The sequence below is a fragment of the Epinephelus moara genome, chromosome 3 (genome assembly GCF_006386435.1).
Source record: "Epinephelus moara isolate mb chromosome 3, YSFRI_EMoa_1.0, whole genome shotgun sequence".
In the NCBI taxonomy this organism is placed as follows: domain Eukaryota; kingdom Metazoa; phylum Chordata; class Actinopteri; order Perciformes; family Serranidae; genus Epinephelus; species Epinephelus moara.
Window position 1 is genome coordinate 2,914,301 of NC_065508.1, and position 14,413 is coordinate 2,928,713.

The following is a 14,413-nucleotide window of genomic DNA, read 5'->3' on the forward strand; positions in this document are numbered from 1 at the left end:
ATATTCATTAAGTGGCATACATTATGGATGCCTGATACCATTCTCCGGATGAGAAAGCTTCCATTAAATGATAATTATTTTGGATCATTTGATATTCACACTGGTTGTTTGACCTGAGAGCAGCCTAGTAAACACATGTGCGTCATGTTTAGGTTGCTAAGGATGCTCATATCAACACCACTGATCTGAAATGAAGTACAAAAGGAGACATCTGTCATGTTTCAGGCATCTTACAGCATCACTTTAGTTTGACAGAAACCAAAACTCCCAGTCAGCTCCCAACCAACCATCTGAATATCAAATGAGAACAGAAACACTGATCCTCCTGCTGCGCCATCGCGTTGTGCTCCCTGTCACTGTGTCTGTCATTTTATTCCTATAAACCAAGAGCCATTTTCTTGTGTCCCGATTTTTAACCATTTTATTTAGAGGGTTTTATTTTTTTTCTTTTTGCGTGTGTTGCATCTATTTCATATGTATCAGAAATAGATGCCATTGTCATATTTTGTATTGATTTGCACTGGAAGTGTGCTTTGAATATATTTATGTACAGTTGTGGTGGAGTTTTGGAGGATGTTGAAAGTTTGTGTTTGTTCCCTTTCTTTCATTCATGCCCATTATCATCCTCTAAAATATTCATCCAGGATATCAAAATGTATAGTTTGCAAAATCGTAACTAGAGTCTTGAATTTGTGAGTTGGTAGTTTTGTTTTATAGTTTGTAGGAACAGAACAAAACTGGAGATTTGCTTCTTTGACCAAATAGAAGAAAGGGAATTTTTTTTTTCATTGAATTTGTTGTTTTCCTGTAGTATTCTCCACTGCTGTATGAATCAGTCTGAAGGCAAAGCCATTACGATAACTAGACAACCAGTTTGAACAACCAACCTGTTACAAAATTATAGATTAGGCCTGAGTTTGGTGCTGTTTACTTAACGTGCATTCACTGTGCAGTAAAGGCACACAGAGTTGTGAGAAACACCTGTAAGTATTGGCTGGAGAAATCTGTGGAGTCACACTTGTTAAACTCAGGCATTCTACTTTGGCATGGCGACAAAACTGTACCAATGCGACTGTGATTCTGCCATGTCATTGCAGCAAATGTGGAACACAAGCATCTGTTTGCTCACATTAAGGTCTGGCTCGACTCCACCACTTAATATCTCTCAGAGCCATGTGCTTGTCTCACAAATATCGACCTCATTATCTGATCCAGACTTGACAAAGGAAGACAATTAGATGTAACGTGATTATCTGATCTATATCTGGAGGGTTATTCATAATGAAAGATGTACTCCACCAGTTATCTGAGGCTCCTTTTTTCTGCTTTTTATGACCAACCACTGAGAAGTTCACATGCATTTCTCCTCTGGCATTTCTGCAACACTTACTTAATTTCTCTGTAATCTCTTAATCTGGTCAGATAATCCAGAGCAGGCATGCTCAACTTCTTTACCCTACTTTGTCACTCCTCCTCCTCCTCCTCCTCCTTGAATCACTGTCTTCAAAACTGCTAGAACAAAGCTCATTTTTTCCACTGCATTCAATCCTATTTTACCCCAGTCATCCTTAAATTGATCAAACTCTTTTTAAATCACACTCGGCAAATAAAATGTTTTGCTTCATCACCTAATTGGACATTCTTTTTTTCTCATGTGCATGTGAAGATAAGTTCTTCAACCAAAGATCTTCATGACAGTTTCAATTTGATTTACTTGTGCTGCACTGACACATCCTCAGCAGAGACAATGTAGGATCCAGGTGGAGGGTTAAGTACCCCGTCTTATTAAAAGGCCTACTCTTATATAATAATAATAATAATGCGCACAAAAGGAACGTGTTTCACTACAACATAACAGTGCCTCCTGGTGGACAGACAGTGTTGTTCCCCAGTGTCACAGAATGTCATTTCCTGTTATCTCCATTTATCTGTTTTTTTTGCTCATGTGATAATTTGGAGATGTCCTCAAAAAGCAATATATTTATTTCTTATGTGGCTGATAATATAATGATTAAAAAGGCGGTTAAAAAATCAGCCTGTCATCAAGAGTAAGGAGGAAATAGGAAAGAACGTACAGATTTTGCAGTCAGGCAGTTTTGCCAGCGTGCATTATCGTGATGTAATAACATAAAAAGTGTTGTTTTATTCAGAAAAGAGTATTTTTATTGCTATTTTGTTGTAAAGAGGAGAGAATGTATAAGCTTGGATTGTATCCTGCTGTGGGAGCTATCGGGTAGGTTTTCAGCATTTAATTCAACAGATGGCAAAATGTTAACAGCTTGGTTGGAGAAGTTTCTTGTTTTTTTTTTAATGTAGAAACATGTTTTGTCATGAATCCTTTCTACTTTCTTAACTCAATGAAAGTTCTCTGAACACTGGGGTCCCTTGTATCAGAATGGAGACATTAGAAGTCATTAGCAGTATGTTGGTAGTGAATACATCAGAGAGCGCTTTCAGAGAACTTTCAAGTGCAAAACCTTCAGAAACCTTTTAGAACAAAACTGCAACATGGTCCAACGCAAGCATCAGAGAGCGTCAACTGTTCATGTCTCAAATACAGAATAATGTTAACAAACCTTGTTACTCCCACCCTAACCCCCTCGTCTTAAATCGTACTATTGCCTAAGACTGTGGTGCAAGGATAGGTCAAGAGAGAAATCCATGAAATTCGTTGAGATACTCTCGCCCCAAAAGGATGATAATTCTATTCTGGATCTTTATTTTTTGCTCTTACTGTATGTATATTTTTGCTCATGTTTACTGCAAACCAAGATAGAGAAATAAATAAATGTCATTTAAGGGAACTTGGACTCATTTTTGTCTCTGACACTAAGATTAAGGGCTGCACGATATGCAAAATCCATAATTCAAAAATCATATTTTGACAGATACTGCAATTGTGATATGAGTCACGATTTTAGTAGATTTGGTCATTTTTGCATTTGATTTTTATTTACAAAAATATAGAAAATAATGCTGATGATGTGTTATTTGCTGGGACCTGTACCAAATCAGCTGTTCCCTTATGTCTGGAATATGATTCGCAGGCCAGGGCATCTCTGTGTCACCACAATGCTTCATTTATAATAACAGTTTAACAAAAAATTGCAGCTCCTGCAATTTGGATATTGCACTCTGCAATATTGCAATTTCAATAATATTTCGATTAACTGTGCAGCCCTACTAAGATTCCAGCGGAATGGACACAATGCCAAAGTGGACCCTTTTACTGTGGTTTATTTTCAATCAAAATGAAGTCAAATGTAGTTCCGCCTTTGCATGAGACGGAAAAAGAAGCCAGCCAGTGTCAAAAGTAGCGTCAGATGGGTGTAATCTAATGTAATCTCATTCACTGTAATCCTTACAGCCTTCAGCACCAGTGAACAACCTGTGCTTACACACTGATACATGGGAACAAGTGAAAGGCAAAAACAGAAGAAACAAAAAAGCTTAGGTTATGTTCTTATGTGTGAACTATTGAGAATCTCCGCACTCTGTTTTTAAAAGAGTCTCAGGAGGAAGTGAATACGTAGTGGAAATACCAACGGCAACATGTCATCCTCCTACACACACCACGGGTCAAAGGTCACAGATTCAAGTCTTGGCTGGATTCTAGCACAACATTTAGTTGTTCAAAAATCCTATGTATTAATTGACCTACGCTCAGAAATATGTGAATTCTGTTTTAGTTCAGCTTTTTCCCCTTCAGGAGCTGCTTTAATAAAGTCTGCCGCCAACTGCTTGACAAGATTACAGCTGAAGTGTACTTCCACCCACTGACCTTCAACCAGCTCCTGTCTACTGTTCACTCAGTGGCTTCAGGATCAATCCTTATCTCTCCCTTCTTCACTGTCTCCTCCTCAGAAAGAGAGAGCACAGTCCAGGAAAAGGGAGAGAGCCAGGATTACGTGGCATTAGAGGTATTTGTGGTTTTAAAATAGTCTGATCAAGAGTAATGCCAGTGATACGTACAGTACGCATGCTATTCTCTCTGTTACACACACATTCTGTATATTATAATCCTGAATAATGCAGAGCTTTGATATTCTTCAGATTGTTTCTAATATATAAAGCATAACATTTTATATTGTCTTACAAACACAGAGATATTATGAGGGAAAAGGCCTTTGTGTTTGGGTTCAAAAACCTGTCCATTCCCACAGAATGTATCCAGGTAAGAGTGTCGCACAGAGCAGATTAAATCCACCATGATGTTAGCAGAATGAAGATTAGTCTGTGGCAGAGCGCAGGAACCTCTGCTGGATGGTGGATAACATTACACAACGGTTCAGTGGCATTTAAATGTCAAAGTTATCACATTACTGGACCAGACTCTGTCAGAAAAGAGGCAACTGGATTCTCTCTTCTTCTTTTTTAAAGGGATATTTAATCATTCTGAACATGATGCAAAAAAATGGAAAACTGAGAAATTAATTTTCCTCACGCACACCACAGTTGCTGTGAAGCACCACGTTGTCTTTTGTTCAGCACATGTTGATTTGTTTCGTGTAATAGCTCTTTAATCAGGATAGATTGGTCCCAGATTTTAGGGCTACGAGGCATCTAGACCTAGCCAGGTTTGAGGTAGCACACTGAATCACCAAGCATAAACTACATTCAAAACATTCAATCATTTTCAATAGAATTTGAACATAAAAAAAAAAAACAAATCACATATGTGCAGAGGTAGGCACAAAAACATGAAGTCTACAATCTGATACAATCCATTAGAAAATCACCTCGCCTGTGACGCAGTCTCAAAAACATAATAGGCCTAACAAATGCTGTATTGATTGCATTGGGTTGCTGCATGTTCATGTTATTGCGTCCACCTTTTTATATCATTCACAGTTTGTGTTCAGCCAGCCTGAATACATTACAGGCTACCTTAAAAATGCCACTCTAAGACAGTGGTGCCCCCAGAAATCTTTCAAAGGGGTGGCCAGATGGGGCCACTGAAAACCTTAGGGTGGCACCATAGACTGTATAAAATACTGCACATAGCTTCCATGACATTACCCATCGGTTTGTTGACTCCTGCTGTTGCCATCGTGGTTTTTAAGAACCAGAAATGACTAGGGTAGAGCTGTGGAGGAGCGAGGAATAAATCTGACTCATAGAATGTATCTACGACTAGGAGACAGCCTATCAGTCAAGCAGCCCCGCCCTTAAATATGCATAACTTTAAGTCTTAATAAAATGTAAATAGGTGAATTATATAAATATTCTTGGGCACCCATAGAATGCATTTTCATTTAGATATTTTGAGGTGAGAGTTCAAGGGACCTCTTTGAAAAATGGCCTTGGCAGTCATTCCCAAAATTCATTCATTCAATCATTCAATTCATTCGCCAAAATTTAGCTTAAGTTGGGTGTTACATAGCATTCTTTCCATTATGCCAAACTGGTTGGTATAATGGATGCCGTAGGTTGTCTAGTTTCACAAGATACCACTATCCTGAGCATACCACAGCCTCTTAAAGACAGAAATATCAGCCGGGGGGTCAAGGCCCCCCTGCCCCCCCTTGTGGGCACCACTGCTTTAAAGAGAGGAGTAGTCATAATGTCAGAAAATTGGATAAGGAATGTCTACAGACTGAACTTTCAGTATCAGTTGATTGTTGATGCAGCACTTTGGTTGGGAGGGAAATATGGCACGTGTGAATTTTAGCTGAAAAAGTCCATTCATGTTTCCTTAGGAACTTTACACCATGTTTGTAGCTAAACACGTGATGTCCAGGATACCATGGAGACAGTGCAAATATAGTCAAGTCTGATAGTCTCCTTTTCTATGGCAAGTTCAGCATGCCATTTTCCTCCAGGGCTTTCTGCGTCCTGTCATAAACCTCTCCAATGGCCTGAGCGACTCTGGTCAGTGTAGAGCTCAGCTCCTCCTGGCTCTGCACGCACACCAGCCTGAAGAAGAAACCCCGCTCTGGCATGGCCGTAAAGGCCAGCTCGGCGGCTGTGCGAACGAACCAGGTGTGGTGGTGCGCAAGGGTGCTCTGGTAGGCCTCGCGACACAGCTCTGAGGGGCTCCTCAGCCGCCCAGCCACTGGTGTCTCAGCCAGCTTCTCCAGGAAGAGCTTCAGCCACAGCAGAGCGCGATGCAGACGCAGAAGAGTTCGGCATCCAGAGTCCGTCTGGTGGTGGAAGTCCACCACTCCTCGGTTCAGCTCTATCCAGATCATGGAGCGCACAGAGTGGTAGGCACCAGTGGGCTGTGAGGCCTCCTGATTGTTCTTTGCACCAGCCTCTGTGCTCACACTGTTCACTGAGTGTATATCTGGGCCCAGCTCTGCTTCAGGGTTCCCGTCTGCCAACAGGGCCAGTTGGCGGATTATTGACGTCTTGGTTTTTATCTCTTTAGATATTATTCCCACCACCGGGCCCAGAGCTTCCATAAACCTGGAGGAGTAACACATAACAGGATGAATCATCTTACAGAGTCCAGATTATGCCTTAAACCATAAATGACTTCATTCTTAATGGTGGCTGTAAATGAATTTATCTCTCCTGCTTTATCGTACCTCACAAGCTCATCCCAGCTGGACAGATACGGCTGCAGCAGCACGTCAGAGGTAGAGGTTGGTGCAGCCAGCAGGTGGGAGAGCAGCAGTGACACCTGGAAGGTCTGGCCAGGGCACCCCTCTCTGACCTGTGGGCCCTCAGCCCCATCGGCCACACTGCTGTTGTACAGCTGGTGGAGCTAACAGTGGGGGATGGGAGGTGTGCAAGTGTGGGGGCGATTGACAGGGGACAAAGAAAGAGAGAAAGCGGAGGTGATTCACCGCATTCAAATTAGCCATCTGCTTCACAGAATCCACCCTATGGAGGAAATGTAATAAGTGAGGAAATGCTGTGTAATTTGTGTGTACTCTTACCGTATTCCCCTGATTATAACCTTTTAAACAGGAATCCCAGTGGTAATCCAAACTTCCCTCTGCAGTGAGACATTGTACAGAGAAACAAGAGAAAATCCCACAGTTAGTGTTTGTTTGTAGACTTTCCCACTGAAACAGAGTCTTTTTTCTGTTAATACCACAACTCATTGATGTGCATTTAACACATCAAAATAATTTTGGGTTTTCAAATTAATCATGAAGAAGCATGGGTAATTCTCATACATTAACACTGGACAAAATAGCTTGGGGGGGGAGGGGTTCCAGCCATTTTAGGACAGCAGAAGTAAGTCGTGAACACAATGATGCCGCATCATTGCCTTTCAAGGTAATATAGCTATGCTGTTAGCACGCAATTACCTACATATCCAGCAGTTATGGAGCAATATTATAAATTATTTGGATTCATAGCCATCTGGTGAATGCATGTCTAGTATTTACTCTCTTTTAACTGAGTTTTTGGTCACTACCTCATCCTGAGGGAAACGTTTTGCACTTCAGCTACTAAATGCTCCAATATGTTCGCGGGCTAATCGCTAACTTTGTCTATCTGCCAGTCTGTGTGGGTTTTTTGCCTGCAATAGCTGAAAACATGTTGTAAGAGTAGTGAGAGTGAACCAAAACAGTAAAGTTGCTTAACAACAAGCCAAAACTCCCTATAAAGCTCTGTAAACTTGAGGAGAGCTGTTAACATTATAAGAATACTGATTACAGCTGCTTTACATTAGATGATAATGTGCTTTCTTTAAAAATGGCATATTAAAGGAATACGTCACAGCCCATATGATCCTTTACATGTCAGTTACTCACCCCCTGTTGAGCTGAATCCAGGAAAAAAAAAAAAATTCTTGCATGCCTTCACCGTGAACGAAGAATCCACAAAAAGGTGAACATCCTTAATGAATTGAATTCATAGGGGTCCACATTTAACAACAGCAAAACTCTATCAAAACATCTGTTTATGAACTCTCACACAACTCATGCAGTAGGGCATTAACAGAAAAGTCGATTTGTCAATTTGTCGATGTGTCGAAGTCAGTGGCACAAGTTGACAACCCCCGGGAGGAGTCGACAAGTCGTGTGTTTTTCCCCCCTCTCTCTCTCTCTGTGCTTGTGCACGGAATGCAATCGCTGCCTCTGATTGGCTTACGCTGATACTTTATCCTTGACTTAACCAATAGTCATAGTCACTTCATAAAAAGGGCGGTAACGTTACTTGGCGCGTAGAGGGGAAATTAACACAAGACCACAACAAGACAAGAGACATGGCTGCAGAGAACGTAGAAGGTGATAGGCCTGAGAAAACGCCTGAGGCCCGAACATACTCGGGCGGAACGTACGCGGAACGGACTCCGCAGAGGTCCGCGCGGACTCAAAGCGGACGCCCACAAGCCCTGTGCACGCAAAGCTCAGATTTTACGACTGCACGGACTCCGCTCCGCGCACCAGTGACTGCTCGGCATGTATTTTTCACATCGCGGGGATTTTTCACGGACATTTTTACAGGAAACTACAACGCGGAAGTGCGCTCGACTATGAAAGCCCGAATGGCTGCAGACATTCCTCGCGGAGTCTGCTCCGCTAATAGTACGCCCGAGTATGTTCGGGCCTGAGAGAGATAGACACACATCACATGTGTGGAGATACTTCACTTTCCTCCACGTGTCAATGTGATGACGTCATCAAATGACTTGTCGACTCGACTTAGACTTTATTGACAGATAAGTCGACCTGAAAAAAATCAAAGTCGTTAATGCCCTATCATGCAGTATCATCCAAGCATATTGTCTAAATGAAAAGTCTCATTCACCACCGAGTAGTGTTTTAAATATTGTGGTCTTAACAAAATGTGTTTGGGAGGCACTGAGCCAATAACTTGACAAACGAGACTTGGATGACAGCGCATGAGTTGTGTGAGAGTTTGTAAGGGGATGTTTTGATATAGTTTTGCAGTTGTCAGATGGGATCCCCTGTGACCTAACTCATCAAGAATGTTTACTTTTTTTGGTTCACAGTGGGGACACGCGAGATAAACAATGTTTTCTTCCCACGCAGTGTAACACAGGGTGACTAACTGACATACAAATGATGACCCGTGGGCTAAAGTATTGCTTAAACAAGCATCATGTGACAGATCATACCGTTAACATGAGAAACTGATTATAAAAGGGCTGAATGTATATTTTTTACAGTCTTGATTAGTTCCAGTTGTGTTTTAAATCATCCTGTACATTATATAGCACAAAACCAAGCATTCATGAGGCAGCAAATAGCATTCTTCTGGCAGCAGACTGTGATGCTGAGTTTAAATCCTTTTTGAGCTCATTCCAGTTTGTGACAAAGCAAACTCTGTGATTCTAATCGACCGTCTTAAACACTGACTTCCTCAGCAAACATCATGTGCACAAGTTGCTGGCTTCAATTTTGGACCTTATGGCATTATCTAACATGCCTCCATTGAGCCACGAGATCAATACACACACACTTATAGTATTCTATATAGAAAGATAAGTTGCAATTATGAAAATAACTAAAGCACCTTTACACCTATGTCTTCATATTCGAATCAGGGCCTTAGATATGTGACAAATTTGTCATTTCCCAGCATGCCCTGTTCAATTCAACTGTAGTATATTCCTGAATCCTGAGTGAGGTCAGCGTACTGAAGTCACACTACTCCTCAGCTGTATTTGGAACCTCGTGTCGTGCCCTCAGAGGCCCCCGCAGGTGTCCAGGCTACACACATATGGGACTCATGTATCCAACAACTTATAACCAAAAGCCTCGAGTACGCTGGAGTGCTCTTTTACATGAGTTAGTCATAGAAACACCCCAAAAGATCAGCCTCCAAACTGACCCTGAAACACCCTGAGTTTCCTGTCAGATAGCTTGGCTATAGTTTGCCAAACGCTATCAGTCCAAATTAAACACAGCACATCCACCTAACAAAAATGTATTTCTACCTGACAGTGACCGACTGTTGCCAAAAAATGTCTGTAGAGATGCTCGCCACTACAAACTAAGTTAAGTTCCCTAACTGAGTTACCATGAGGATGCAGAGCCAGCTGTTCATGCCTGTAACTGAACTTTCCTTTCACGTTTCTCAAGTCTTTGAATTTAATAATTTAATCCAAGCTAGAAAAAAAATCACATGGTCCCAGTTTGACCATTGTTACACTGCTTATCCGATTTCCCCCCATATTAATAAATATTCATAGACTGTTTTGTGGACTTTTGGATCAAGATGGATAGAAACCGTTAAAGTAATTTATTTATAGTAATGGATACTTCCTATTTTAGATACAGTTAACTATTCAAAGATTCCAGTCAGATACAAAGAATTTGGCGATGTTTGGCGTTATTACCTTCAGTTGTCATTACGTCCTGAAAATCTTTGCCTACAAAACGACATCAAAGTCCTTATTTACGCAAAATTTTGTCGGACGTGACTGAAAATGGCCTAAAACAATGTTATCTGTGTCATCTCACATTCCAGTAACATGTAAAATCACACATAGAAATATCTCTGTGATGTTGTTCAAATGATCTTTGAGCATAAACAGGGAGCAAAGCGCAAAAAGTGGTTGGACCACCATGCTTGATTCTGTGGCCACCGCACCATGTGACACATTCCTGATCTGGAGCATATGCATTCCAAACAAGGGAGGGATTGTATAGATTATCAGTGCAACACAGAAAACACACACACACACTCACACACACAGAAATACTCACGGAGCCACAGGGAGCCGAGGAACAGCAGCAGGACTAAGATAGCGACAGCAGCCTTGCTCTTAACACCCATACTGAACTCCAGCTTTGGGTCTGCCAGTCCCTCTCTATTCCTTCTCTTTTGTCCCTATATTTTAATTCCTCAGTGTCTCACATGAGTCCTTGTCCCCTTGCACTGGCTGTCACCACAATTACTCGCTGCCGGACCTCTGCCCCTGACCCCCCCGTCCTCTCAAATCTTTCATACTCCTCCTCAAAACCTTAAATAAAAAGTTCTGTCAACCATTATACCTCACAGAGCCTCTATCAATGTTTAACTCTGATTTACAGCTGCTGTTTTCCCTCGTCACCCTGTCACAACTCAGCCTGTTGTTGCCTCCGCCTGTCTCTTTCTTTTTTGCTTTCTTTGAATCACGTCTTTCCTCTATCCTGTCTTTGTTTCAGACTGATTTTGAAGCTGCCTGTCTCCTGTTGTGTTGCTAAATCTGAGGGTCCAGAGATCAGCCGAGTGTGCAGCCACTGGCTGATAATGCGGAGCCAACGCAGCTTGTCCGCCAGTAACCCTCTTCCTTCAGATTCATCTTCTATATATGTGCTATATTCCTGGTCAGTTCGAGTAAACACTTGCTCCCTCTCCTCTCCTCCCACTACCACCTTCCCTCCTCCCTCTCCCTCGCTCCCTGTTTCCCTCTCTCTCTTTCTCCAACTCATTCACAGACACCATTAGGAGCACCACCACAACCACAACCAATTACAGCAGTGCTGTCACACATTTCTCAACACATGTTGGTTTAAATGAGAGTATAACACGAAACATATGAGCGTCTCAGGACATTCTGTCAGTGTAAACAACTGTGTTTTTCCCCCACTCTTAATATTTGCCTTTATTGCAACCTAAAGTAAATCTCTGTATTGATTAATTCAAAAGGAGAGCGTGTTTCCCACTGTCTGCTTTTGGTGGCTGAACAGAGAGAAATGTGATACCAAATCCATGTTTGTCAATGAATAACAAAGTCTAACCAAGTGTTTTCCAACTGAGAGGGCAAAATAAACAAAGATACCTTTCAGTCTTATCAAATACTTGATATGACACAGACATCTGCAGTTCTACAAAACACAGTTGGAGCAAACAATGTGACTCTATTTAGGACCAAAAAATATATTCAAAAAAACAAATTTCCTTTACTTTTACATGAAACTGATTATTGAAGTCTAAAGTCTGAGACATATCAGTAAAAATGGAGGAATGATGTAGCGTTTGAAGGCTGTTCTCATGATTATCGTCTCTGATAGTGATTATCATGGGAGACCCACTGATTGGTCGCTATCACTGGGTTTGCTGTCCCTGCGGAGGGGGGAGGTGAACAGACATTGAACTCCACACTCAAGCCAAACCACATGTGTGCTCATGAAGAGGGACTTAACAATGGTATTTTGCAGCGGAGGAGCGGGAAAAAAAAGTGAAAGCAGGGGCATTAATTACTTGGCTGGGAGGGGCCGGTCATGGGGCTTTTACTCTGTGCAACCAATGAATGATCCCATCTGAAATAGGCAGCAACTGACAAGGGAAGACTGTGAATCCCCTGTGAAAGCATGTGACCCTTTCAGAAGACTTGAACTGTTTGACTCCACATGGCTGGCAATCTCAGATTAAATGCTCTGGTGAAATAATATTCATTGTAAAACAGATACAGCTCCTCAAAATGTATGTTTGGCTGTGATAAAAAGCAGTCAGCTGTCTATTCTTGACAGGATGCACAAGTGTGCAGTACGAGTAGAGCAGAGCACATGGTATGACTTCACACTGTGTGAGTATGTTTATGTATGGGGGCTCGCCAGAGCAGGAAAGAGGTATTTGTCACTGTCAGACTGGATTTTCCACCAGCTTGTGCACTTTAGTTAGAGTAACACATCTGGAGAGTCAAACACTTAGCCTCATTTGAACCAGTTTGTTAAAATTGTCCTTTGGCTTCAGCAAAAGTTTAAACTATTTGTTTTTTTTTAAAGGTCGTGTGTAGGATTTAGGGAGATGTATTAGCAGGAATGGAATATAATATGTTTTGTGTGTGTGTGTGTGTGTGTGTGTGTGTAATCACCTGAAAAAAGAATTGTTTTAACCTCAAAATGAACCGTTTATATCCACATATGAAGTGTGTCCTTGTCTATGGAAATCTCCATGTTGCACAGCCAGTCTTCTACAGTAGCCCAGAATGGACAAACCAAACACTAATTCTAAATAGGGCCACTTGCGTTTTTGTATTTTCACATCAGCCACTGTAGTTAGCAGCCCCTCTGAGATGAGTGTTAAAAAAACAAAATTTTAAATGTGAAACTGCCTTATTCAGTGTTTCTTACCAGTTTAAATGAGCTGCTCCAGACCTCTGCTGATAACTGGGCTCCCAGTAAAAATCTACTAAATGTCCGGATCTCAGAAAAACGTTGGAAAAACACTGATTTGTAACATGAAACTGCTTTTATTCAGTGTTTCTACCTGTTTTAATCACCATTTGTTTTGTAAAGGAGGAGACCTCTGCCAGTAATTTGGCGAAGGGTAAAAACCTCATGAACTAAGAACACTGAAGAAATTACAACCATAAGAAGTTTCAGCTGGTTGCAATCTACAATCCTCACCACTAGATGCCACTAAATCCCCCTAAATCTTATATTCCTTGAGGTGGAGCTGACATCAACAGGGGTCTCATTTATAAACGTTGCGTACGCACAAAAATGAGGTCTGAAAGAGGCATACGCCACCTGCCATGCAGAAGTTATGATCTATAAACACAGACTTGATGGGAGAAACTTTGGCCCATGGTTACGAACCTTTTGGAGGCAGGAAATTGACGACACAGATGGTGAGGTGGAAGCCTGATTGAAGTAGTAGAAATTGTCAAATATTTTTTGGCAATTTCATATTCAGTCAACACAGCAGAAGTTCTCCAGGCCTCCAGCGGGGGCGCTAAGTGGAACAGCTTGATTTTGGACCCAAGAGAGAGCGCTAGTGCTATCTACGTAGGCTGGAGCCTATCCCTGCTGATACTGGGTGAGAGGCGGGGTTCACCCTGGACAGGTCACCAGACTATCACAGGGCTGACACATAGAGACAGACAACCATTCACACTCACATTCACACCTACGGACAATTTAGAGTCACCAATTAACCTGCATGTCTTTGGACTGTGGGAGGAAGCTGGAGCACCTGGAGGAAACCCACGCTGACACAGGGAGAACATGCAAACTCTGCACAGAAGAGTTTCCCCAACCCAGGGTTTGAATCCCGCACCCCAGATTTGAACCAGGAACCAACGCTACCCACTGCACCATCATGCCACCCAACCCTGAAGTTTCAAACTCCTATTTGCAGCAGTATCCCATAACAGAGGCTGACATTGTGACAGTGAATGATACATTTACTAATAAGAGTCTAACTGTTATTGTAAGTCTATCTGTGGATGCACAGCAGGCACTGCCAATTTGAAAAATGTTGTCATTGCATATTCAAATACAGCTCTTGGTCCAGCCGCATTAACTCTACAATGGTTTTAACCCCCTGCCTCACAGGATGTGGCTATATTTATAGCACTTATTATGAAAACAGTTACACACACCTGTCTGACATTTTGCACCAAAGGGCCTCCATGTCAGTTATGTTAAAGAAGTGCCAAATATAAGCGGTTGGAGTTGATTCTTGGCTTCAGCTGTACAAAAGAAGCTGGGAGAGCAAACGATGGACTGCTCGTTGTGGAGAAACACCAACAGAAAACATAATGCTGAAGGTC

At 41.8% G+C, this 14,413-nt stretch overlaps 1 protein-coding gene across 1 annotated transcript; it reads right to left on the minus strand.

Moving 5' to 3' along the window:
* Nucleotides 1-4,364: 4,364 nt before the first annotated feature.
* Nucleotides 4,365-11,277, minus strand: gltpd2b (glycolipid transfer protein domain containing 2b). The gene is made up of 4 exons (XM_050040172.1): nucleotides 10,638-11,277; nucleotides 6,885-6,943; nucleotides 6,531-6,709; nucleotides 4,365-6,408 (listed from the first exon to the last, which is right to left on the minus strand). The coding sequence occupies exons 1-4, from the start codon at nucleotides 10,705-10,707 to the stop codon at nucleotides 5,790-5,792; spliced, it is 927 nt and encodes a 308-aa protein (XP_049896129.1). The 5' UTR covers nucleotides 10,708-11,277; the 3' UTR covers nucleotides 4,365-5,789.
* Between the last annotated feature and the right edge of the window lie 3,136 nt (nucleotides 11,278-14,413).

Excerpts from the sequence above, each read along its gene's own strand:
- gltpd2b (XM_050040172.1), bottom strand. The coding sequence starts at position 10,707 with ATGGGTGTTAAGAGCAAGGCTGCTGTCGCTATCTTAGTCCTGCTGCTG. Across the intron at positions 6,944-10,637 it reads CCTCGGCTCCCTGTGGCTCC|AGGGAAGTTTGGATTACCAC; the intron begins GTGAGTATTTCT and ends GTCTCACTGCAG. Across the intron at positions 6,409-6,530 it reads AGCTGGGATGAGCTTGTGAG|GTTTATGGAAGCTCTGGGCC; the intron begins GTACGATAAAGC and ends TTACTCCTCCAG.